Source organism: Aspergillus pseudoviridinutans (assembly GCF_018340605.1).
Source record: "Aspergillus pseudoviridinutans IFM 55266 DNA, scaffold_5, whole genome shotgun sequence".
Lineage (NCBI taxonomy): Eukaryota > Fungi > Ascomycota > Eurotiomycetes > Eurotiales > Aspergillaceae > Aspergillus > Aspergillus pseudoviridinutans.
In genome coordinates, this window is record NW_025091285.1 from 2,338,317 (window position 1) to 2,361,903 (window position 23,587).

The 23,587-nt window shown below is 51.4% G+C and overlaps 11 protein-coding genes across 11 annotated transcripts; 6 read left to right on the top strand and 5 right to left on the bottom strand.

Annotated features, from left to right (window-relative positions):
- Positions 1-282: 282 nt before the first annotated feature.
- On the bottom strand, positions 283-4,510 carry sec31 (putative protein transport protein (SEC31); the record flags this gene model as incomplete). Its single annotated transcript, XM_043303761.1, has 8 exons — positions 283-327; positions 389-687; positions 746-3,461; positions 3,524-3,610; positions 3,662-3,895; positions 3,951-4,056; positions 4,116-4,232; positions 4,302-4,510. The coding sequence occupies 8 exons, from the start codon at positions 4,508-4,510 to the stop codon at positions 283-285; spliced, it is 3,813 nt and encodes a 1,270-aa protein (XP_043159696.1).
- A 476-nt stretch (positions 4,511-4,986) lies between these two features.
- Asppvi_007879 (RNA-binding protein) lies at positions 4,987-5,500 on the top strand (the record flags this gene model as incomplete). The annotated part of the gene is made up of 2 exons (XM_043303762.1): positions 4,987-5,307; positions 5,363-5,500. 2 exons carry the CDS (start codon positions 4,987-4,989, stop codon positions 5,498-5,500), a joined length of 459 nt encoding a protein of 152 aa, XP_043159697.1.
- A 257-nt stretch (positions 5,501-5,757) lies between these two features.
- Positions 5,758-6,320, bottom strand: Asppvi_007880 (uncharacterized protein; the record flags this gene model as incomplete). The annotated part of the gene is made up of 5 exons (XM_043303763.1): positions 5,758-5,857; positions 5,947-5,959; positions 6,027-6,089; positions 6,170-6,185; positions 6,261-6,320. The coding sequence occupies 5 exons, from the start codon at positions 6,318-6,320 to the stop codon at positions 5,758-5,760; spliced, it is 252 nt and encodes an 83-aa protein (XP_043159698.1).
- Positions 6,321-6,659: 339 nt separating this feature from the next.
- Asppvi_007881 (cytochrome c oxidase subunit VIb) lies at positions 6,660-7,310 on the top strand (the record flags this gene model as incomplete). The annotated part of the gene is made up of 5 exons (XM_043303764.1): positions 6,660-6,726; positions 6,913-6,943; positions 7,008-7,089; positions 7,156-7,219; positions 7,279-7,310. 5 exons carry the CDS (start codon positions 6,660-6,662, stop codon positions 7,308-7,310), a joined length of 276 nt encoding a protein of 91 aa, XP_043159699.1.
- A 624-nt stretch (positions 7,311-7,934) lies between these two features.
- On the bottom strand, positions 7,935-9,125 carry Asppvi_007882 (putative mitochondrial dicarboxylate carrier; the record flags this gene model as incomplete). Its single annotated transcript, XM_043303765.1, has 4 exons — positions 7,935-8,642; positions 8,730-8,828; positions 8,923-8,927; positions 8,996-9,125. The coding sequence occupies 4 exons, from the start codon at positions 9,123-9,125 to the stop codon at positions 7,935-7,937; spliced, it is 942 nt and encodes a 313-aa protein (XP_043159700.1).
- A 1,179-nt stretch (positions 9,126-10,304) lies between these two features.
- Positions 10,305-11,153, top strand: Asppvi_007883 (uncharacterized protein; the record flags this gene model as incomplete). Its single annotated transcript, XM_043303766.1, has 1 exon — positions 10,305-11,153. The coding sequence occupies one exon, from the start codon at positions 10,305-10,307 to the stop codon at positions 11,151-11,153; it is 849 nt and encodes a 282-aa protein (XP_043159701.1).
- A 365-nt stretch (positions 11,154-11,518) lies between these two features.
- Positions 11,519-13,081, top strand: Asppvi_007884 (phenylalanine--tRNA ligase; the record flags this gene model as incomplete). Its single annotated transcript, XM_043303767.1, has 1 exon — positions 11,519-13,081. One exon carries the CDS (start codon positions 11,519-11,521, stop codon positions 13,079-13,081), a length of 1,563 nt encoding a protein of 520 aa, XP_043159702.1.
- Positions 13,082-13,636: 555 nt separating this feature from the next.
- Positions 13,637-14,531, bottom strand: grpE (mitochondrial nucleotide exchange factor MGE1; the record flags this gene model as incomplete). Its single annotated transcript, XM_043303768.1, has 3 exons — positions 13,637-13,669; positions 13,727-14,155; positions 14,241-14,531. 3 exons carry the CDS (start codon positions 14,529-14,531, stop codon positions 13,637-13,639), a joined length of 753 nt encoding a protein of 250 aa, XP_043159703.1.
- Positions 14,532-15,240: 709 nt separating this feature from the next.
- On the top strand, positions 15,241-16,200 carry Asppvi_007886 (alpha/beta hydrolase; the record flags this gene model as incomplete). Its single annotated transcript, XM_043303769.1, has 1 exon — positions 15,241-16,200. The coding sequence occupies one exon, from the start codon at positions 15,241-15,243 to the stop codon at positions 16,198-16,200; it is 960 nt and encodes a 319-aa protein (XP_043159704.1).
- Positions 16,201-17,938: 1,738 nt separating this feature from the next.
- cbpA (putative calcineurin binding protein) lies at positions 17,939-18,814 on the top strand (the record flags this gene model as incomplete). The annotated part of the gene is made up of 1 exon (XM_043303770.1): positions 17,939-18,814. One exon carries the CDS (start codon positions 17,939-17,941, stop codon positions 18,812-18,814), a length of 876 nt encoding a protein of 291 aa, XP_043159705.1.
- A 344-nt stretch (positions 18,815-19,158) lies between these two features.
- Asppvi_007888 (arginyltransferase) lies at positions 19,159-21,389 on the bottom strand (the record flags this gene model as incomplete). The annotated part of the gene is made up of 11 exons (XM_043303771.1): positions 19,159-19,284; positions 19,345-19,616; positions 19,667-19,732; positions 19,792-19,889; positions 19,940-20,173; positions 20,226-20,387; positions 20,469-20,591; positions 20,662-20,724; positions 20,795-20,870; positions 20,965-21,009; positions 21,305-21,389. 11 exons carry the CDS (start codon positions 21,387-21,389, stop codon positions 19,159-19,161), a joined length of 1,350 nt encoding a protein of 449 aa, XP_043159706.1.
- Between the last annotated feature and the right edge of the window lie 2,198 nt (positions 21,390-23,587).

The window sequence follows — 23,587 nt, forward strand, 5'->3', positions numbered from 1 at the left end:
TGGTTGAAACAAATGTTGCCCGTTGAGAGCAATCTTCTAGCTGAAGGCCAAAGTCTAAGTCATTTTTTCTTTCCTCTTCKTGCTCTCTTGGACTATAGTAATACGGCGGATAGGAAACTCGCAGAAACATCACGATAACATAGACGTGTGAAGAAGATAACCTGATCAAATACAGGCTAGCGCGGAGAATCCACAACTAGCTAGGTGAGACGGCGACAAGGCCAACCACTATACAAACAACTCATAACCACATTGCATGCTACATTCTCAGTAGTCAACTCATCAAGGCGTGGCCCGGCTCATGCTAATCAGACGCTTGACACCAACCTAGTACCCCAAAGTTAGCAAAGGGTCAATTTGAGCTGTTTGGGATCAGAAATCGGCATACCATCCAGTTACCGCATTCCTCCGTCCTGTTCGTCATGATATCAATGTGGATAGTCTTGGCCGTCTCGTAGTCGCGTGCCTGAATAGCCCGAGCAAGCTCCACCATGTCGGCGACAGTGTTAGGCTTGAGCAGATCCTCATTGTTCAGATGGTCGAACAGAATATTCAACCGGCGTTCCGCGTCTTCAACCTGCGCTTTGAAGGAGGATGGCGCTCGAGACTTCACGCGTTGCATGTCTGCAGAGAGGATCTCGAAAACAGGCATGGCGTCTGCGGGGATATGGGAGCGGTCGCCGGGTGCTTTTATCAAAGTCAGAACTAAAGAAATGGAAATCAAAGAATAGTATAAATGACTTACGGTACTTGGGGGGAGCAGGTGCAGCCTTCCGTTGCGACGAAGCGGTGCTTGGCCTCGAAGACGGAGCCTGGGGTGGCGCTTGCTGCATCGGCAGTTGGCTCGGTGGTGGCGTGCTAGGAGCATAAGGATTCGCTGGCGGAGGATGCGACGCTGGCTGTGAGGCGTAGGCCGAAGCAGCTGCCTGCGGCGGAGGAGGAACAGGCGCTCTGGTGGAGAGTTGCGGGCTTGCTGCTTGAGCCGCCGGGTTAGGTGCATACCTGTTCGACGGTGGTGGCATCGAAGGCGGCGCGTTGTACGGAGATGGCCCGCGAGGAATTGACGCGGGGGGAGGAACGCCGATGGTTGAGCCCATTGGAGGGGACTGAGGCAAAGAAGAGTAGGGGTTGGCCGCGGGTGACGGGCCTGGTACGTTAGTAGAAGGCGCGAAGCCTGCTGAAGGTGGTGAGGTCACTCGGGGAGGAGGAGGAGCGGTGCCCTTCGGTGGAGGAGGGACAGACGGGGCCCGCTGAGTAGGCGGGGCTCCAGGTGGTGGAGGACCCTGAGAAAGGGTTGGAGACTGGTTGGGGAAAGGCGAGCTGATAGGTGCCGCGGCAGCGGCAGGGGTTCCCCTGCGGGAGGTTGGAGGTTTTGTGAAGCCCTCCGGCAAGTCGTTCCAAGCTGGCAGATTGGTCGCTGTGGTGTATGTGGTCACAGTGGCAGGAGATTGGTTGGAGGCGCGAGGAGGTGGTGGAACTGAGCCACCAAGTGGCTGAGCACCATAAGTTGGCGCCTGCAGAGGTTGATAACCTGCAGGAGTATAGCTTGCACCGCCAATTGGTGCATATGAACTGCTTGCCTGCGGCTGGGAGGCGGCTGCGGTGGGAGGAGCATAAGGATTTGCGGGCTGCGTTGTAGCAGCCACGGGGGGAGCATAAGGATTCCGAGGAGCAGTAGCTGCAGCTACTGGAGCAGCCGCAGGTGCGGAGAAGGCGGGCTGCGCAGGGTACATGCTGGCTTGTGGCAAGGGCTTGTTGACGGGTGTCCTGGTGGTGGGAAGAGTTGGCTGTGAGCGCTGAGGTGCAGCGTGTCTCATTGCCAGCTTGATGCGGTTCCTAGCGATCTCGGCTTCGGGGTGCTTCTCTGGGACAAGATCGAGGTATTTCTGTGCAACTTGCAGTCGTCCGTGAGTGGCCACGACATCGGCGTACTCGATATACTTGTCGTAAAGCATACTAAGCTTCCAGTCGGCATCCTTGGTACGTTCCGTGTCTTGGAACTTGGTGACCTGGCGGAAGATGGTGACCTTCTCAATCAGACCCTGCAGGGCACGAACGTGGATTGAGAAGGAAGAATCGTCTGCAGCCGTCTCAATGCTCTTCTGCTCGTTCTCGCGAAGCTCCTCGATCCAGATGGCAACAACCTTTTCAAGTTTGGATCCGGCCAGGAAGCAGAAAGAGGCATCCTTGCGGAGGCTCTTGTCTTCGGTGTTTCGAATCTGCTCTTCCAGGCGGTCACCAAGGGCCTCGCAGAGATCGGCAAATTCATTGTCATCGGCAAATGTGCACAGCGCAGCCATGACTTCCTTCCAGTTAGACAGGTCGGCATTGTGTACGACATCCCAGAGGTTTTTGCCAACAATGGATGCAAGCAAGCGGATGTAGTTCGGCCCATCGGTTTGCTTCGAGAAGTAATGCTCCTGCGCCTTCTCGATGCACTTCTGGCCTCCACAGATTGCGATCATGAAAGCGTCTGACATGCGGTCTTCTTTCAGAGCCACATCGAGTGCCTTTTCAAAGTTGCCCAGAAGCAAGGCACGAGTAATGCCCTTGTCCGCTTCGGTCTCAGAGCCGTTGAAGATCTGGAACGGGTTGTTGGTCTTGGCTCCCTTCGATGCAGCTAAATCGGACAGGAAGTTGTCAGCTTCAGGGTTCGCGTCAAACATCGACTGCAGGCGCTTGTGCTTCTTGGCTCCCGACCCGCGGGATACTTTGGCCGACTCCCCGTTCACCTCGTCATCCTCCTTATCCAAACCAAGCTGAGCCAGTTTATCAGCGGTCTCGTCGGCTTGATCCTGGAAGCCCAGGTACTCAATCAAACCCTTGCGAGGGTTTTCTGAAATCAAAGCTTCAATGACCTTCCAGTCAGCCTTCTCCTCATCGCTTGCGGCCTGGGCAGCTCTGGTTTCGCAGATGCTCCGAAGGTCGCCCTCCTTGAGTGCATTCTCAAATGTCTCCGTAGTCTTTGCGACAGCCTCGTCAACCTCAAACGGTGTGATCTTGATCTTCGATGCACGCTTGCCCTTCTCGATCAGGCCGACAGAAATCACTCTGCCACCGAAGCCGAAAGTCGCGCCACAAGGTCTCTCAAGCCACTTGGGAGCCTTTGGGAGCGAGAAATTTGAAACCTGGGGCTGCGTCTGTGCCTTGGCGAAGAAATCCGCCCCGTCGAGCGCTTGGTTCTGGTCCGCGATAGCCCGAGCGGTGTCAGTTCGAGTGTTCTGGATGGTCTGTATCGAAATTCTCCCATCGAAAGAAGCCGCGGCAAAGAAGTTCGGATTGTGCGGGTTCCAGCGAGTCTGGAAAGTCCAGTTCGTAACGACAGGGAATTCTCCGTAAGCTTGTCCCGTTTGAGGGTTCCAGCAGAGAGTGCGGTTGTCCTTGCCGGAGGAGAGAAGCAGGTCGGGATCCTGAGGACACCAGGAAAGCGAGAGCACACCTGATTCATGTCCTTTAAGGGTCTAGAGAGTGTTAATCAAATTTGTACTATTGCCTGCGCAGGAATAGGGAACAAGGAGCTCACCCTTTCTGGGGCATGGGAATTGCGGAGATCCCAAACGTAGATAAGAGGATCGGACTCCAGTGGTGTGGAAGTAATGAGTTTTGTGGGCTGTCCAAAGTCAGAATAACATCAGCTGCTAGTTTTTTGGTTTAGTCTCACCTTCTCAGGATCCCATGCTACTGCGCTGACGGCTTTCCGGCCCATATTGTTCAGGGTCAAGCTCTCCTTCTTCGTCTTGACATCCCAGACAGTGACAAAACCTGCACTGCTACCCGTGACCAGGATGTGTGCGACCTTCTTATTCCAGTCCAAGCATTCGATATCGTCAGCGCGAGCAGCGGCGCTTCCGAGTCGGTACGGGTTTGCGATGTTGTTGAGATCGGAGATGTAGAGCTGCAGCAGTGAGCCTCACCAGAACATGGGCAATAAGTTGGTTCAAACAATTTACCTCTCCCTTTGCGCCACCAGTTGCTAACAAATTCGAGTGCTTGGGGTTGAACTGCAACGCCTTGATAGCCCCTGAATGTTTGGTCATTCTCGAAATGACAGCGTCACTGGTTATACTCCGGTCAGCCAATTCAGGATAGCCTGGGGGTTCCGTCTGCGGACGAACCTCGAACCACTGATTAACTTGTCGGCATCCCATAAATCCAAGGATCCGTTCTCCAGAGCACCAGCGATCACCCCCCGTGAGTTGTCCTCGGAATCTGTCCATGCCAGGTCATTAAACCTACAAGTAATAAGAGTCAGTCTCCCTGCGCAATGAAGGGTCGAAATCAAGCAATATAGGAATCCATACCCAGAGTCAGTGCCAATCTTGGCAATGGGCTGCAGCTCCTGACTGGCATCTTGGCTGCTCAATCCGAGGTCCCAGAGCTCAAGACATGTTTCATTCGAGAAATCGACATCGACGGCGCCAGCCCGAGTTCCGGTAGCAATCAATGGCGATGCTGCACCGGGAGACCAGGCGAAGGTGGCGGTCCGGGGAATCTCCCTCAGACGCACCATGCTGTCAGTTAAGAGGTGCGGGATGACAAGTATAGATTAGGGGAGGACCAGACTCAGAACCGTCTGGCGATGATAATCATTAAAGGAGAAAAGAAAAAGATGAAGCGAAAAAAAAATGGGGGAAAGACAAGCTCATAAAAGCAAGATCCCCTCCTTAATCAGTACACGGAAAGGAGCTTATAGGTTAAGAAGTGATCGAGACCTGAACGATCCTATGCCTTGGGCTCAAGCAACCAAGTGTCCTTCTGGAGGGGGACCGGGGGTAGTGACGCTAAGCTCTATCGGGACTCGCCAAAACATGCGCGGATGCACGTGACATCATTCATTCCGCAGAGGGTCCAGCAAAGAAATCTATTTGGGGAGGGCGGAGCAGATATCAACCAGGCGATCGTGACGCAAGGCCTGTTCGCTCGTTTTCAGGCAGTTCTCATATGGCTCAATAATCTTTCTCCTCTAAACTTTTGATCGGTTGCACCATGAGCGAAAAGGCCCGCCTAAAATGTACTGTCTATGTGGGGGGTCTCGACCAGGCCGTTACCGTGCAGACACTGGCCGAGGCATTCGTCCCATTTGGCGAAGTCGTTGATATTACGCTACCTAAGCCTGATGTGCCCAATTCAGGCGATCTTCACCGCGGCTTTGGATATGTGGAGTTCGACCTGCCTGAAGACGCTGCAGAAGCGATTGACAATATGGATGGAAGCGAGCTTTATGGCCGTACAATAAAGGTCGCCGCCGCGAAGCCGCAGAAGGAAAGCAACGAGGGACTTGGAAGCAAGACAGCTATTTGGGAGCAGGTAGGTCCCTTTGACCCGATCGCACACAGGCGTGTCGCTGACTACGGATGTACAGGAAGGATATTTGGCCAAATACGCGGTCAGTGAGGAGGATAAGATGGCAGCAGCAGAGGCCAGAGCAGCAAGCGAAGGCGCTCCTGATCCCATGCAGGGATTAGAGGAGCTAGATGTCGCTGGCCCAAAGCCAGAATGAGTTTTTTGTTTGACATGATACCCCGCAAATTTTGAATGCACAAGGAAGACAGACAACAGTAAAGTTGCGATATTACTCAAACAGAGCCACCCTCGGGTCAAAGCCGTACTATATACACGCGCTTTCGACGCTCAAACAATCATCTTCAATTTTTCTCTGCTGCGACAAATCACGTCTGTGAATAATACAGGTCCTCAACAAACGGACAAACAGAACGAAATGTCCATTGCAAATCAATCAAATGTGCTGGTACAAGCTTAGTGTTCGCGGTCCTCGGGCTTATTGCGGTAGAGACGCAGAGTCTTGTCGGTCATGAGCTTGCGGGTGCTAGAGTAGATAGCAGCTCCGACGGCAACACTGTAACAATTGCGTCAGCGGGAGTGATGGGACTGGCAGGTGGGAAATCCATGTCTCTTGTAGATAGAAACAGCGCGGTGTCAACCTACCCAAGGACAATACCTATTCGAATCGCAATAGTGGTTAGATGTGTGCAGATAACGCGATCAACTCCAGACTAGCAACGTACCGAGGGGAATCAGTTCGGGGGGAACTCTCTTCAGGGTCCGCAGACGCTGAGAGATGGTGTGAGCTACCGATAAATCAGTACAATCACAGTCCGTCAAGTATACCAATTGCTGCTTCAATTGTGTCTCATGAGGCGTGTCATACCACTCTGGTTCTCCTTCTGCAGACGGCCGTTAGCATCAGTGTTCTGCCAAGCCTTTTTTTCTGACCTAGTCGCAATAAACAGGAGACTTACAGGAGTAGGAAAAGCAAAAGGCCGAGAGGCCTGCATCCTCAGAGCACGAGTAGGGAACATGGCGATGGCGGAGAGCGATGCCTGGTGGAAAGAGTAGTGGTGGTGGTGGTGGGATGAGAAGACCGGATGTGGTGACGGAAGCTCAGGACGGGACGTTTCGAAGGGAGCAGCACTTGGACTGGGCTGGGTCGGGTGTTTAGGAAATCTTGCCGCATGAGTGGCTCGCTAGACCGCCCGCGGTCACTTCCGGCTTCACAGCTTCACGGGATCATTCCACTCCACTGGCGCAAACCTCCCCATCTTCTTCTCCGAACGTCGTTCCTCCCCTCCCACCCTCCACACTCCGTCACTTTCTCCGTAACCAGTCTAAAAAGGTTTCTTCAGCCTCACATATTCAAAATGGGTGCCATTCCTGAAGCCGATCCCGATGAGCCCATGGAGACCAAGCCCTTCAAGTTCGTGACAGGTGAGTCCATCCGAAGCTGTCTGCACGGCCAATGGCCTCGAACTAAGCTCAATTGCTAACTTACTTGCAGCTGGTACGTTGAATTTAGGATATTGATCGTTTTCTCGCCTGTTGTGCCGCTTTGGTCCAGGTTTTTGTCGCTGGTGCTACCTCGTATGATGCTGACCACTTCTGATGCAACGACAGGCTATGACGCTCGCTTCCCCCAGCAGAACCAGTACGTCTTCTGTTCTTGGTCTCCTCAGCCATCGACTCTGATAAAATGCTAATACCAATCTCAGGACCAAGCACTGCTGGCAGAACTACGTTGACTACTACAAGTGTGTCAACGCCAAGGGCGAGGATTTCCGTCCATGCCGTCAGGTATTTAATCCAAATCCTGGAATAAAGAAATTAACTAGGATTGATATCCTGACTCGTACATAACAGTTCTACCACGCTTTCCGCTCTCTGTGCCCCAAGGCCTGGACTGACAGATGGGATAACCAACGCGGTGCGTAATTTTCATTCCTTCTATCAGAGAAAGTTAATCTAACCTAGGGCGTACTACAGAGGCTGGAAACTTCCCTGCTCGTCTGGAGTAGATGATTTAGTCCTTGTCGATTAGCTGTTGAATATTTTGGTGTCAAACATGTACTCTACGTGATCAGACCGGGAATACAAATCCTCTTCTTTGCGGGGTCCTTTTCGTCATTGCGGGGCCAGAGGGAATGATGTATATAGGCTTACCCTAGTCTGAAGAGCCGTTCGTGTGCATTTCGGTCATCTCGTATCTTTCAAGGTACGCCCGTATATCGATCCTATCGCCAGCATCATGTAGTCTGTACTTGAGTTCCGCGCGATGAATCTGATGCTGTAATTCTGCTTCTCCTTGACATATATGCTTCCAGCAGTAAATATTATTTTCTTACAGTGGCAGCCGGCAGGTACAAGTAATGAATTGGTTATACCTTGCCTCACACAGAGGTAACCGTCACAATATCAAGGCAGGGCATGAAGCTAATTCAGTCATCACCCACCGCAACCACAGCCAGTATCGACAGGTAGAAGACACAACAAGCGAAATGACAAGACATGGACATATATATGATTATATACAGCATTGAACACACTTTTGCCCTCCCAATATGTTTCGCCAGATGCCATGTACATGAAGTCTATGTAGAAATGAAACCCCAAAAACAATATGCTGCAGAAAAAAAAAAGGTCTATACTTTGATGGTGTTGTCCCCCGAAATTCCCTTCAACGCTCGGTAGAGCTTCTTATGTTCTTCCAAGAAGATAAACGTGGCAATGGTATGAGGACCCAGCCGGATAAAGCTAGGCACCCAGCCGCGGAAGACCCATGTGAAACCCTCCTTGCGGTAGATATCTCGTAACAAGCCCAGGAGGCTATGACCCCGGGTCTCCACCGGTGATGCGGTCATCACGCGGGTTTTGATCACGTCGACGGGACTGCAGACGGTTGTCGCCACGAATCCGGCCATCAGGGACGCGGTGAAATGCGTGACGAGGTTATCCGACATTCCCAGCTTCTCGAGACAGAGACGCTTGAAGGAATCGTAGGAGGCGAGTTGTGAGGCTGTCATCAGCACGGCACGGGTTGAATTGGGCCACACGCCGCGGAAGAGACTCGCCGCGCCCTCCGTGCGAGTCATCTGCACCAATCCGTGGAGAGCATGCTTGTAGTTGCGCCGTTGCGCCGCGGGGAGCGCCGCGTCGTGCTGCATGCGCACGTTCAGAACGTCGGCCGGGTTTCCTGCGAAGCCACCAATGAAGCCGGATGCGCAGGCGATTGCGAGCAGGGTGGGAAGTCCGGGCGGTGACGTGGACGAGGTGAAGCGGGATTTGAGCTCTTCGTAGATTCCGAAGCGGGTGGTAGAGTAGGTTATTTGGCGGAGGATGGCCGCAGAGAGCTACAGAACGGCACAGATGTGAGCGATCCATTGAGACTTTCTTCTTTTCGTCTTCCTATCCACGATCCATGCAGATATTGTACATACCCCACTATACAACCCCAGGACTCCGTTATGCTTAAGAATGTGACCAAACGTTCCGACCATCGTCTTAGGCGCTCCTGGCCCACGTGTTTGCAAGCGAACCTGTATTTCATCGGCGCATCGATCAGCGTTGTGTACACAAAGCGGAAGTGGACGGATGGGACAAGCGGTGCGCGCAGACTATAAGGAGGTATACCTTTACTGCAAGTTCAATGTCAGTTAAAAGGCCTCAAGAATACTTCAAACAAGCCATTGCGAAGTATACTCACCAAGATCCAAAGGATGTGTGACCATTGCAGCAAAGCATGATGCAGAACCACCAAACCAAAAAGGATAATGCACTTTTTTTACAACAGCCCTCGCGGGCTGAGAATCCTCCAACTTTCCACTTCCAGCCATCTTGATCAACAAGGTGTGGACATTCCAGCCATGAACCAAAAGAAAAAGAAAGAGCGGAGAGTGGTGGTGTACTATCACCGAGACAGCAATGTTAATGGCCGCGATAAGTCGTAATTCGTAAGACTATGTCAGCCAGAGGGGGCCTTAGATAAATTCTGAGTCGGCGATAGATCAAGGCTCCGAGCCCTGCGTGCTTCGGCAATGCCAACCGATCCCGGGTCCTCTCAGCCAATAAGGGCCTCGGTTTTGAAGTGTGTCATGCAAGTTGGATGTAATAGCCAGTAATATTACTGTATTCCAGTCCTCGTGGAGTTGTAATAACCGATACACAAGGCGATCGTCGGTCGATGTCGGTCGTACTTTTATGATTGGAGACTGTAGGAACACCTAAACTTGTCAAGAATATCATTAACAGTATAGTTGACCATTAAAAGAAATAGAAATGCCCTGAACATAATCCAAAGTACTGGTGAAAGCGACGTTGTAATATAGGACCTCGGATAAGGAGAGAGATGACCAGCAACTGGCGTACCATGATCTATATCTGACGTATGGGACTGCATCACAAGTACAGTAGTTTCATCGCATATGATGATTGACTTTAAGTTCTACGATGTCCACATTGTTTTAGGCACTGTAATTAAGTCTAAAGTACCTCTTATACTTGTTCATAGCAGCTTGAGAACTAAAGGTACATATATATGTGAAATTAATGTGTGAGCGATCCGACGAGTGATCCGAGCAAATTCCGAGTTATCTCAGACCCATACTGCGTACGGCCCAAGGAATAGGTACGGGCAGCTTCGATGAAATAAAGCTTATATCCCTCTTCGATAACGTAGAGACATATTACTGCTGAGATTCTACAAGGATCCGGGGTGAATCCTAGATGACTACGGATTGCGGCGGACTGCATCTCAGCGACCAATAACGCATCAGCCAACTCAGGTAGCCTCGTGAGGAGAACCCAGCATGACATCCAATGCTCAATCGCAAGGGTCTTGGGGTCAGGCTGCAGTACATAAGGCGCTGGCAGGCCTCTAAAATTACCGCCGCCATCAAAGCCAAAGACCTGCCATACTTCCCTTGACAAAATTCTTGTAGATGACTGAAGGTAGGCGACAACCCCTGTCCACAGTTGATAAGGCTAACAAGTTATAAGCCCGCCATTGAACCATTATGGGATCATCCAGCGTAGCTGAGGATTTTCTTCCTCCCCAGGCTCCGTCAAATGCCACTGTTCGGCGGATCAATTTTCTCAATACAGATCCGCCTATCCCCCAGTACAAGGATTATAATGCTGTCGTTATCGACAACCTCCTGACGGAAGAAGAATGCAACGAGTTGCTTCGCATTGCAGAAGCCTCAACTATCAAGGACACTTCTGGCCCTCCAACATGGGATCGCGCGATGATTAACACTGGAGGCGGGGGGCAGGCACTTGATACAGTCCAACGCCACTGTGGGAGAATCATATTCGATTCCTCTGAGTTGGCGAACAAGCTGCTCGCTCGCCTAATGCCGTTTCTGAAGGAAGTGGGGGTTGATCACATCCGCAATCAACCGCTTGTGACTGGTCTCGAAGGACGAGGGAGGGCGTACAGACTCTCGCAGCTGAATGAGAGACTGCGGTTCCTGAAATACGAGGGTGGTGAATTCTTTCGACCTCATTGGGATTCAAACTACCTCACACCGGATGAGGAGGAGGAGTCCTTTTATACTCTGCATTTGTATCTGAACGGCGACGGAGAGCAGGATCTGGAGGAGTTGCTACAAGCGAGTAAGAAGGCCGAGACGGATCCCCAGGGCAGCGACAATATAGATGTATCGGGAAAGCTCCTAGGAGGAGCAACATCCTTCAGTGCGAGTTATGGGGAGGGAGATGGTATTGTTCGAGTGTTCCCTAAGACAGGGTTAGCGTTGGTCTTCCAGCAGTACCACTTGCTTCATGCTGGGGACCCTGTATTTCGAGGGGTCAAATATACCTTGAGAACCGATATGATGTATCGCGAGGTAGCGATGACTTGAAATATTTCAGCAGATAGTTATCACAATATTCAGTCAATTTCAAGATGACTTTCATTATGCGAACTATATAATATATTATTGACCCAGACGACAGTTATCAGCCAAGGTTGATGAAGAATGACTTCGGATAATATATAATCATTCGAAACCCACATTTAAGAAGGCTTTGTAATTCTACAGCCATAGCCATCCTCTTTATAATGAAGAATAATTTGCAAGCAAAAAGCGAAGCATTGCCTGATATATAAACACCGGCGACTCTTTTCCCCGGCCCGAATTGTTGATTTCCAGCTTCAATCTCCGCAACCAACTGCTATCATATCACAGTCATCCGCTAGTGATCCATTGGACACTACATAGAAGCCATGCGTTTGTTGGCTACCGGCAGAGCGCTGCGGGCCAGCAGTGGCAGATGGTCTGTCGTGACGTCTCGCAGTACCCTTCGCATACCAATCTCGCATCTCGCCGAGCCTCTCGCCGTCACCGTCACGAGAAGAAATTTGAGTTCGACAGCGAGCCGGAAGACAGAAGAAAAGGCAGAGACAAAGAACAACGCTACGGCTCGTCCATCGCCTTCGCAGTCATTGACCATTGAAGGCCAGACCTACCGTACAGACCAATGGACCAACACCCCAGACACAATACTGTCGCACGTCGGACGTCGACTATACCTCGACGAGAACCACCCTCTGGCGATCACTCGCAAATTGATCGAAAGTCAATTCCCCGGCCCGGTATACGGTAACTACTCCGAGAAGAACCCCGTCGTATCAGTCGCGCAGAACTTCGACGTCCTGGGATTCGCGCCGGACCATCCGGGCCGCAGCCGGACGGACACATACTACATCAACGACAAGACGGTGCTGCGGACACACACCAGCGCGCACCAACAGGCGTACTTCCAGCAGATCAACCGCAACGAGGCCACCCGCCCGGAGGAGGTAGGATACACGGTGGTCGCGGATGTGTACCGGCGCGATGCGATCGATCGCAGCCACTACCCCGTCTTCCACCAGATGGAGGGCGCCATGCTGTGGAAGCGCCCGGCGACGGACCCGCTCAAGCACGCCACGCGCACCGCCGCAGCCATCATGGAAGATGTGAACCGCATCCCTGCGCACGGCGTCCCCGTCGAGGACCCCAACCCGACCATCCACGCCGAGCGCAACCCGCTCCAGGCCGAGCACCACACCGCCGAGGAAGTCGAGGCCGTCGCAGCGCACCTCAAGCGCTCGCTTGAACGCATGGTCATCAAGATCTTTACCGAAGCCCGCAAGGCCACCGCCGCCGCAAACCCAGACGCAGCGGCACAAGACGAACCTCTCAAGGTCCGCTGGGTGGAAGCCTATTTCCCCTTCACCAGCCCGTCCTGGGAACTCGAGGTCTTCTGGCAAGGCGACTGGCTCGAGATCCTAGGCTGCGGCGTCATCAAGCAAGACCTGCTCATCAACTCGGACGTGCCGGACCGCATCGGCTGGGCCTTCGGGCTGGGCCTCGAGCGCATCGCCATGCTCCTCTTCAACATCCCCGATATCCGGCTGTTCTGGTCCCGCGACGAGCGCTTCCTCTCGCAGTTCAAGGCCGGCCAGATCACCCGCTTCGAACCCTTCTCCAAGCACCCCGCCTGCTACAAGGACGTAGCGTTTTGGTTGCCGTCGGCGGCCGTGAGCGGGGGCAGTGCGGCGGGCGGTGCCGTGCCAATTCACGAGAACGATATCATGGAGATCGTCCGCGGCGTGGCGGGTGATCTCGTCGAGGACGTACGGCTCATCGATGAATTCACCCATCCCAAGACGGGCAGGAAGAGCATGTGCTACCGGATCAACTACAGGAGTCTGGAGCGCACCCTGACCAACGAAGAGACGAATGAGCTTCATGACAAACTGCGCGAAAAGCTCGTCGGCCAGCTGGGAGTCGAGTTGCGGTAGAACGGACATGAGAAATCACACATCACCCTGTATTATAGAATCACTACGTCTCTAAGGCTTATAGTCCATACATTTGTATATTACTCTCGACAAGCGATACCGAATCTCATCTTCGTCATCAGATTTTCCATTTTCTTCTAGGTCACCCGCCCGTATTACCAGGGCGAGATATAATAAACCCATGCAAACATGGTCATCCACATCCAAAGCCAGACTTTCAATGACGGCATTGCCCTTTCTCAGGGTGTATGAAAGCGGAAAATATGCCGCTGACGGCGAGTAGTATACAATAGGGAGGAGAGATTGTGAAACAATAGAAATCAAAAAGCCCATACGACGGGAAGACAACCCGGACGCCTCCAGTCGCATGAAGAAAATCCTAAACAAAATAGCTTATGCCCCTTATCGAAGGACGATGAATGCATTACCCCATCATGACGAGAAAGACATGTCGTATATTGTACAAGGAAAAGATAGGAGAAGATAGAGGCGGCAGGAGCGACGTAAACGCAGCCAGGCGAGTCAGGCATAGTAGGATGTCGTGACGATTCTAGTCTAGTTGTTCTTGACAACGCCGACCTTGGCAGCCTGAGAAGACACTGGTTAGATCTCCGGATAGATCTGGTCAATTGAGGAATGACTTACTCTCAAAACTCTGCCATTGAGCTTGAAGCCCGTGCTCTGTGTGTGGATGATCTCGCCATCCTCTTTACCCTCGACCTTGGTCATGAATGTGGCCTCATGGAAGTTGGGGTCGAACTTCTGGGGCTTGCCGTCCTCAGCGGGCTCACTGGGATCGAATCTCTCCAGTCCGTGCTTCTTCAGAGTGTTCAGCAGGATGTGCTGGGTCATCCTCAGGCCGGACACGAGGTCCATCAGCTCCTTGTTGGACTCGGTCACTTCGGCGTCGAGCTTCTCCGCGGGAACAGCAAGGAGAGCCCGGTCGAAGTTGTCAATGCTCTCAAGCAAGTCGACGGCGAACCGCTGAATGGCGAAATTCCGGGCATTCTCCATTTCACGCTTGGTGCGTTCTTGCAGGTTGAGGAAGTCCGCAACGGAACGCATGTATTTGTCCTATACGCAAATTAGCACCTGTGAGCATGTGCTAAATTTCATCGCAACGGCGATTGTTCCATCAAGCACAGATAGTGGTGAATACCTTCAGATCAACAATTTCCTTCTGCTTTGCCTCCAGTTCCTTGCGGAGGCTCTCCTCCGAGGATTCCTCAGCAGCTCCATTTTCCTTGGCCTCAGTCTTCTCAGCATTCTGAGTTTGATTCTCTGTCGAGTAGAAGCGGGAAGTCGGCTGACGAACAAGCGGCCGAACAGACTGCAGCTGTGGTTGCAACTGTGACGTGCGGCGGATGACTGAGGGTGTGGTAGATGTGGCGCGGACAGAGAGAACGGACTTGGCGGCCTGGGCCTGTCTGAGGAAAGTTCTTTGGAACATGATGGATGAGGGGTATTTCAAGGATGTAAAAGGAATATGGAGCTTTGAAAGGGGGAAAATGCAAGCAGTGTGAAGCTGTGGTAGAGCCAGTGCTTTTCCCGACAGAAAAACAGAACTTTCGAAGCTGCAGCCATGGCATCACCTGACCGCTTACTGTTTTGGGTCATGGTAGGGATCTTCGGCCCGATGGAGAAGTGAATAGATGATCATTATCAATCATAATAATGATGGTCATTGTTCTGTGCATGCTTGTCACTGAATGTTGTACATCTAGGGGACAAAGAGGGTGCTGCTTATGCTATGTGGCTAGTCTCAAAGATCTCAATCTGGCTCTTTGAAGTCAACCACATGGCTTCATTGTACTCTGTATATCCTTGAACCAGTCTTGCAGGGAAGGACACCACAGAGGACAATATAACACCACCTGCTACCTCTCTAATAGTAGCGAAATTAAGACAGTGACTGCCAGAGTAGCTGCGCGGTGTGATGGCCAGTCCAACCCCATGAAGGGGATTATCCATACCCTTTCAGTACATTTTTGGAACTTATCATGGCTCCTTGTTGGTCGATCATGAATACTACCTTGGAAATACCCCACATTGCCTCGAGCATTGCTTTATAACCACCAACCCCTCAATGCGACTCAAACGAAGTGGCGGATTAGTCCATGGCCGTCAATTGAGCCTACCCGAAAACACGCGCTGTCGAAATGCCTCTTAGCTACGATCCTGAATATCACAAGGCCACAGTCGAGTTCTTCGCGACTAGATCGGATCCCAAAGCTGCAGTTCACGATGTTGCAACTCGGAGAAGTAACATCACGGCCAACTATAAAGCCATGTTTGACAAGCTGCCTTTGGCGCCCGACGTGGAACATAGCATTTACCCCGTGAAATCGTACGACGGCTATACCATCCAAGTACATCGGTTCTTCAAGAAGACGTCGACTCCAGCAGCTGCTGGTCCAGCCGTGCTACACACCCATGGAGGCGGTACTATACAAGGCGATGTCGCCTTGTTCGTCAAGCCTCTTTCCATCCAAGTCCAACAGACCGGAGTTCAGGTCTTCTCGGTAGAGTACCGATTGGCGCCTGAGAACCCTCATCCAACGCCAGTGGAGGATTGCTACGCCGGACTCACCTGGCTGTACGAACATGCTGACGAGTTTTCCGTGGACCGCAGCCGCATAGCCACGATGGGCGAGAGCGCGGGGGGACTGCTTGCGGCGGGAATCACTCTGATGGCCCGCGATCGAGGATTGGCGCCTCCGATCGCCAAGCAGATCCTCATTTACCCCATGCTGGATGACCGTAACACGGTGCCCAATCCTGAACTGGAACCTTTCGCTCTGTGGGACTGTAATGATAACATCACTGCCTGGACTGCGCTTCTGGGGACCGACGTTGGCAAGGACCGTGTCTCACAGTATGCTGCGCCCGCGCGCGCAGTGAGCATGCAAGGCCTGCCGCCCACGTACATTGATGTCGGCGAACTGGATATCTTTCGAGACGAAGATATTGCCTACGCGGCCAGAATAGCATCCGCCAACATCAGTGTAGAACTACACGTATACCCTGGCTTACCTCATGCCTTTGAGATCTATGCGCCGCACATTGAGGCAACAAAACGGGCTACTGCAGATCGATTCAGAGCTGTCCAGACCGTTTAGATAGATGCTGCCCAACCAGGCAGTATTGCATGCGACTTGTTGCATATTACTTCACTGAGTTTAGCAAGGCGTTTGTCCCAGAAGATAGTGTACGGAGCCCGAAGTGTAAATATTAGACAAAGCTGCCTTTGCGATTAGTCTTCCGTATTCTGGAGTCCATACGGTTGTAGTCGTGGCTATGCCGTACGACTACCGGTGTCCCGAAGACACAGGTCCGGACTAAGCCAAAATCGGTATCTGCCAAGCAGCAGTGCTCTCTGGCGAAAGTAGGCAGACGAATTCACCTATTTGATTTTGGGAGTAAGAATCATCATATGGAAGACCTGGAGGCTGGTTGAGATGTTGAGCCTTGGTGACGAGGGCTGAGCATCTGAGATGCGTACTACAAGGTTGGCCCAGGTGACTGACGACATTCCAAAAGACATCAGCAAGAGCAGATATTGGACCATGTTAGATCAGATAGTGAAATTAGAGTTCCTCGGCATGATCATGACCGTTCATCAAGAGGAATGTCATCATGCCAAGTAACCATGCGATTCCGAGGCTATGGGAGGACAAGTAATCTAGGGAGTGGTGACCAGCCACTCGCGTCCTACCGAGCCTGCATCAAGCCAAATTGTTCAGAGATATGTGCATCTGTCCATCCATCATCTGTCAAAGCCACATGAGCGAAGAACTATCGAGCTCTTGGCAGTTACTGCGGTGTTATCAACTATCACATCCACTCCAGAGGCGGAGCAGACCCATATACGGGTACTCCATGCTGACCCAGAACTGAGCACCGAAGTAAATGCGGAGAATATCCGCCTAATGATCTGGTCAGTAGAAAGGTAGACAAATCCCAAATTCTGACTATATAAACTCTATAATAATGGCAAAGGCTGCAAGGCAAACAATATGGTTACGATGGATGTTGGTCGTAGTCAAGTGAGAACCTGGCAGCTATGGCATAGGGGTTGAAATCTTCCCTTGCGCATCGGAAACATCCAGCCGATCGATATCACAGTAAGTCGACGACTACTAAAGCAATTAGTGGCAATAGTTACATCCACGATGTCGCTGTGCAAGTGTACTAGGCAACGCCGAGCAAAGGAAAGTACAAGCCACACGGAGAAGTCTAGATGTGGAATTAATTATTGGTGTGGCAAAAGCCGCACCTATCGAACCAGCGAGAAATTCACCCAAATAGGAAGTGGATGTCCATACGAAAGTAACGCTGGATACGATCTTCAGGAACCGAAAAAGAAAAATCAAAGCAAGGTAGACACTACTGTACGGAGTAGATAGATCCCTAGTCTAGAATTCGGCTCTGTGATTACGACGAACGAGGCAAGCAAAGCCCCCATAGCGGAGCCTCAGGGGAGGCCGCATCCGAAGCCCATGGCGATACACTCATGTGTGTTTGGCTGCGCCTCTCAACAACTCTTGGGGGATCTGACCCGTTTCTTGTTTAAAAACGCTGGGAACGGAACATTGAGTAGTATTTTGCCATTCCACATCAACTTCAAGTAAGAACGAACAATCTCATTATTAAGTTTTCTCCCAATCAAGGTTTTCTCTTCCCCTGAACCCTCCATCAATCGCCATTTGCGGCCTTACCGTCGGTGGCAACCATCAGTCATATACAAAAGTTGCTTATCCGTCTGCCATCTACTACATCTGAACAACTCGACCTCAACATTCTCGCATCCCTGCATCAACCAATTCAGATTGCAGAAAACAGAGAAACAAAATCATTATGGCGGACATCACCACAACGACAACATCACCACCACACTCCCTCCCTCAGTCGCCCTCATTCGGCGCCCACCGCAGCTCCCACTCCTCAACCTCACCGCGGCCAGCTCTCTCGCTCGACCTCTCCAATCTACCTCCTCTCTCGCAGCCAACTCCCCCATCAAACACCCTCTTGATAACCGACCTGCACGACCTCTACCTCTTCCAACCGTCCTCACTCGCCTCCATCCGCTCCCAAATCGAGTCCATCGCCCCCCTAAACTCCTTCTCCCCGCTCCCCTCCATGCGCCGCATCGTCTGCTCCTTCCACTCAGAAGACGACGCCATCCGCGTCCGCAAACTCCTCGACGGCCAGGCCCTGCTCAACCGCAAAGTCCGCACAAAGATCTACTTCGGCGAACCCACCCCACTCGTCGACGAGGGCCGCCCTAAACTCCTCGAGGCCCCGCACCTCGACAAGCTCTTCTTCATCAGCCCGCCTCCGAGCCCCCCACACGGTTGGGTCATGCGCACTGAGGAGCCGCCCAACAAGGAGGTCCACGCCAGTGATCTCGCCCATGCGCTTGCGCAGCTCAAGACGGAACAATCTGCTCATGCCCCTTCCCCTGCCCCTGTTGACCCCGAGACGCCGATGTCGATGTCCGACGAGAAGCGGACGGGGAGCTGGCCGGTGGCTATGTCGCAGCAGCGGAGTCGGAGTAGTACGCTGATCTACAATCCCGAGGATCACGGTGGTAGTCCCGGTTTACCGGCCGTGATGGTCGAGGATACGAGTGTGGAGCCGGACGATGAGGATGTCGAGATGAGTCCGATTGACATGTCGGTTAAGAAGCTACCGCCGAAGACGGCGCGCCCTCCGGTTGAGCTGATGCATTGATTGCTTTTCGTCGGTTTTTTCTCTCGATGCATTTCGGTGTCTTTGTTCTGATATTGGCATGCATGGGACATTTTGTATTGCTATGGCGGCATTTCGCTTTTCAGTCACTGTATCATCATGGAAGGCGTCTCGATCGGGATTTGATTTCAACAAGCATTGTTCATGAACCGCACTTTGCTCTATATGTTTACTCTGACACGAACTCTGAGCTAATACACTAGTGTCATACATACGAATTGGTCGAAACCACTGCATTGCTCATTTCTACGTAGATTATCCTAGTAGTAATACCTTCAAGACTAGACAGTGCGCATGTCTCACTGTGAATCTAAATCCAGGTACTATCAATCGAACAAAACCACCGCACAATCCTTGAAAACTTCCTTGCCCAACACCGCAGCGAGTTCGGCGACAATGCCTTTAACAGATTGGGGGTTATCGATAGGCATTCGTTCCCAGCCTACGAGATCCTAGAGTCCAGCCATGTTAGCGAGCGAGGTTGGATGCGCCAGCAATGGGACCCCTCTTACCATCATATGAACGAGAGAGCCCCGCACGAGGAGGAGCGAGTGGTCCAGATCCAGCCTCTTTACCTCATCCAGAGTCATGACTCCGGGCATGTGCAGGTCAAACAGAGACATCTCCTCGTCATTGATCTCTTCCTCTGCCGATTCGAGCTCCGTAGATTCTGGCTGACCCTGCGCGGCCAATCGTCTGTCGCGGGAAAGCGACACGTACGGACGCTCGTCCAGCTTCTTGGTTAGCTCCCCGTCAAGCGGGTCCCAGGTGTTGCTCTCGGGGTCTGGGATCAAATTAGCATCTCGTTGTTATTGGCTCCGATGTCATCCTTACCGAGGACGTATTGTGGTCGAAACGCGCCTTTATAGCGCATCTTCTGACATGAGTGGATGTAGAACCCTGAGAGTCGTCAATCATCGCACACCTTCCTCTCCACTCACAAAACCAGAGTCACCTACCCATATAGTAGTATTGGTAAGACCCCTCCAGCGCAAGAGCAATCTCCCTCATGGCGCTGAGCTTGCCAAACTCCCACTGCTCATAATCCGGATCATAACTAGAATACTTAGCTACAGGCTCAGAGACTGGCCATGGGTTTAAACTCACAAGATGTAGACAGAGCTCACGCCACTTGGCATCAAGTCCAAAACAGCAACCGCAATGAGCTTCCCGTCGAGCCGATAACATTGATGCCATGACCCTAATTTTCGTTCCGCGGACTTTGCTTCCGCAGGAGACCTTTTGATGCCTGAGCACAAAAAACGCTTGAAATCCTTCTGTTTCCATTTGGATACGTCTTCCTTGTGGATTTTGGTTTGATATTTGACGAAAAGTTCGAACCTTAGGACGCGGTTAGCCTACAAAATGATACTAGGGCTCGAAGGTTGCTGACTTGGCCTGGGAAATAGAGTCTCCCTCTATGTTGACTTCAAATCGATGGGCTGGTTCCAGCAGTTTCTTCGTCTTCGGATCAATGGGCCGCTTGACGTTGCTGTACTCGGCCTCGTGAACCGCAGTAAGCAGATCGAAATTGCATTTTCGATGTTTCTTTTCTCTGAACAGAGAATAAAAGTGTAAGTGTATGCGGACACGTTTCTTCACCGGCAGCGTTTCATAGAAAACTACGAATACTCACTCCCTCGTTTTGGGGCACAAATAGGCTGCCCTACGGATGTATTCCGGACCCAGAACGAACTTGGTCCAGCGGTTGACAGCCTGGCGTTGATCCTTTCGCGGTTTGAAAGCGGATGCTTCAAGTCTGGGGTTTGCATCAGTTTCAGTCCCAGCGTCCAATGTCACAAAGCTAGCGAAAAGCACGGGGTATGCACCTTAACGTGTAGTGCGGACAACATGACCGTGGCAGATTCTGCTTGTAGTAGAGGGTTCCCGATCTAGCCGGAGGTTAGCAATGCGCTGTGAAGGTGATTGCATTGCCACTGCATGCAGATGAGCGAGTACAACCTTCTCCAGCCGCGATTGACGAGGATATCGTAATGTTCTGGGCGTACTGAAACAGAACTAGTGTAGTAGGCAGCGCCTGCATATACTGATCAGCCAAGGCATTGAAGCAGGGCTAAGAGAATGATGGCAGGTGGGAGGAAGTGGGGCAGGTGATCAAAAGACACACTCACTTCCATTATCAGATTTGCAGTAACCACAAGAGTTGCGCTGGTATCCTGTATGCGGATAGTGTTAGTCATACGGACAGTCATAGTAAGCATGAAGTGGAGGAAGAACAGCAAAGCGCTCCAAGCGGTGTGTTCTCATTCGGGAAAATAATCCAGATCCAAAAGCTTCAGAAGGCTAGAATATGGAAGCCAAGAACATAGACAGAGAGCAATGGCGTGGCGGATGAGGGGCAATACAATAGAATACCGTCCTCGAGGGAGGGGCAGAGCAAGATGAAGCGGATAGATGACGGCCAGTGATGGGTGCACGGGGAAAGGCACACCACTCTGACTGGCTCCTTACCTAGAGGTCGGAAGAGTGACAGCTGCCTCGCGCGTTCGGCGTCAACGATGTGATCCAGAGTCTCCACGGAGTCGTCTTCTTCCATGGCGAGGCGATACGCAGGGCGAATAATAGTTCAATCGGATCGTTCAGAGAAAAGATGGCGATGGAAGTAGCGGATCAGTTATATTATTGCCAGCGCTCAAGGCGGGAAGAGAAGAAATAATGAGAGTCGGAGACTAGAAAACGGGAGCCACCAGGATGGGCTAACAAAGATGAGCTGGTCTCGCTGCAGTTAGATCTGACGATGATGGACATAAGAATGGAGAACGGACTGAGATGATGGAGTTGTTGTTCCTGTCGTCGTTGTCTAGTATAATAATAATAGAGAAAGTTGATTTGCTCACTACTCTCCGTACGGCCAGGTCAGCCAACTGGTATGATCTTATATTACCGGAATGGAGCCTCAATGAAGCAGCCTTAGGTATCCGTCCTCGAGACCACTATACAAGCAATGTAATGAAGAGTACATGAGTTAACCCAGCCTGGTACGTAGATAGGTGCTCTATAAAGAGATACTCGAGATGTAGAGCCCAGAATCCGACTACATGTTGATTTGCCAAGCATGACTTGGGATTACATTTTGACTGGCGGCAGGATGAAGAAGCAACGCATGCAAGTACAGTCCAGCCCAAGGGCGTTCGTGATGCTTCTAGAAGAGGCTAAAGCCCTATCGCTGCAGATGTAAGGACCGAATCATCCTTGTCATTTTACTGGTTTCTTGGATGTGCTGCAGGAGGCTTAAAGGTGACTTGACTCTACCTGATGTTATTTTCGCCACTGTAGGTGTCTCTGGTTCCAGGATCATGGCAAGCAGAATCCGTGCTTGCATCGGCCAAGTAGCATCTGGCTACGAAATGTGAACATATGCGCTTTTCCATCCCTCCGATCATGTTCCATCATTCCACAGCATAGAAGTTTAGAGCTTCATGGTACCTGACGGCCGAAAGGGAGAAGCTTCCATGTCTTCCCAAGTCCCTGTATTGTATGGTCAGCTAGCGTATACCGTACTCAGAAAACATACGTACCTGATTCACAATACGGCGTGTGTAATTATGGTCACTTGTACAGAGTACCTGGAGCTGATTAATAGGTACCACAACCTAACCTTTTTGCATGTCTCGAGTTGGAAGTTGGCCAAGTGTCAATCTTCATTACCTGAGGTAGTCTTTACGGACTGCTATGATGTGTGTGAGAACTCAAGACTCCAATTGAATAGTCTTTCTGGGTCTAAAGGGCAATTCTTAACAGCACTTAACAGCACTATACCCAAAACCTTGATGCTTGATTCATGAGTACCACTCGACGCATTACTACCTCTACATGCAGATTCCCCCATAGCCAGTGACATCACGTGCAAATACTCCCAACGTCCACGCATGATGACCACTACCATCATTTGTCTGTGCTAGCCGGCTAGGATCTCAGAGAGATTAAAGATCCGCACTGACTACAGATCTTTGCTGCGTTGTCGCATCCAACTCCAATTGCTAATACAGCGATCCTCAAGTCTCTGGACCATTAATGGCCTACAGATCTGAGCACGTCCCTAGGCTCTTGGCTCTCACGAATTACGAGTTTACAACTCAACCAGCCACTGCAGAAAAGTGTACAGTACTCCCCACCAAGCTAGGTGGAACATGCGATTCGGGTTTGAGAGGGATATGCAGCACCATATACCTTAGACATTCGATATGTACCGTGTATTGTATTAGTACTCCACGAGAATTTGAGAGTTTCTCCGAAGCCATCACGAAGATATCCGAACGTGCCCTCTGCTTAAGAGTTCCTTTTAGCATGCTGAAAGGTCATTCTTGATGATCGGGATCTCTTGGACCAGACTGGGTTGCTGTGCCCCGCATCCGATGCTTGGATCGTCGTTTTGAGTGGCTAATGTATGCAAGTGTGCTCCTGCTTTCTGGTACCCAATCTAATCTACAGCCTTGGTTCGAAGCATAATAATAGGCTGGATCCATAGGTAAGAAGGGTAAAAAAGCATTTAACGTAAATTAAACGAGATAACAGGGACGACCAGAGCCCTAGAGGCAAGACGATGGCGGAGTTAACTGATTTAGTTCGGGTCGTCTCCGACAGAGTAGAATACAGAAATTATGCATGCGAACAGATCATCCAATGTTCAATCTCTCCTTTGTAGATACCTGCTAAGTTTAGACACTCCCGTTTTGAATGTTGCTCTCTCAGTCCTCCCTCGACTTCCGAAGTGTGGGTGCGAGACTCTAATCT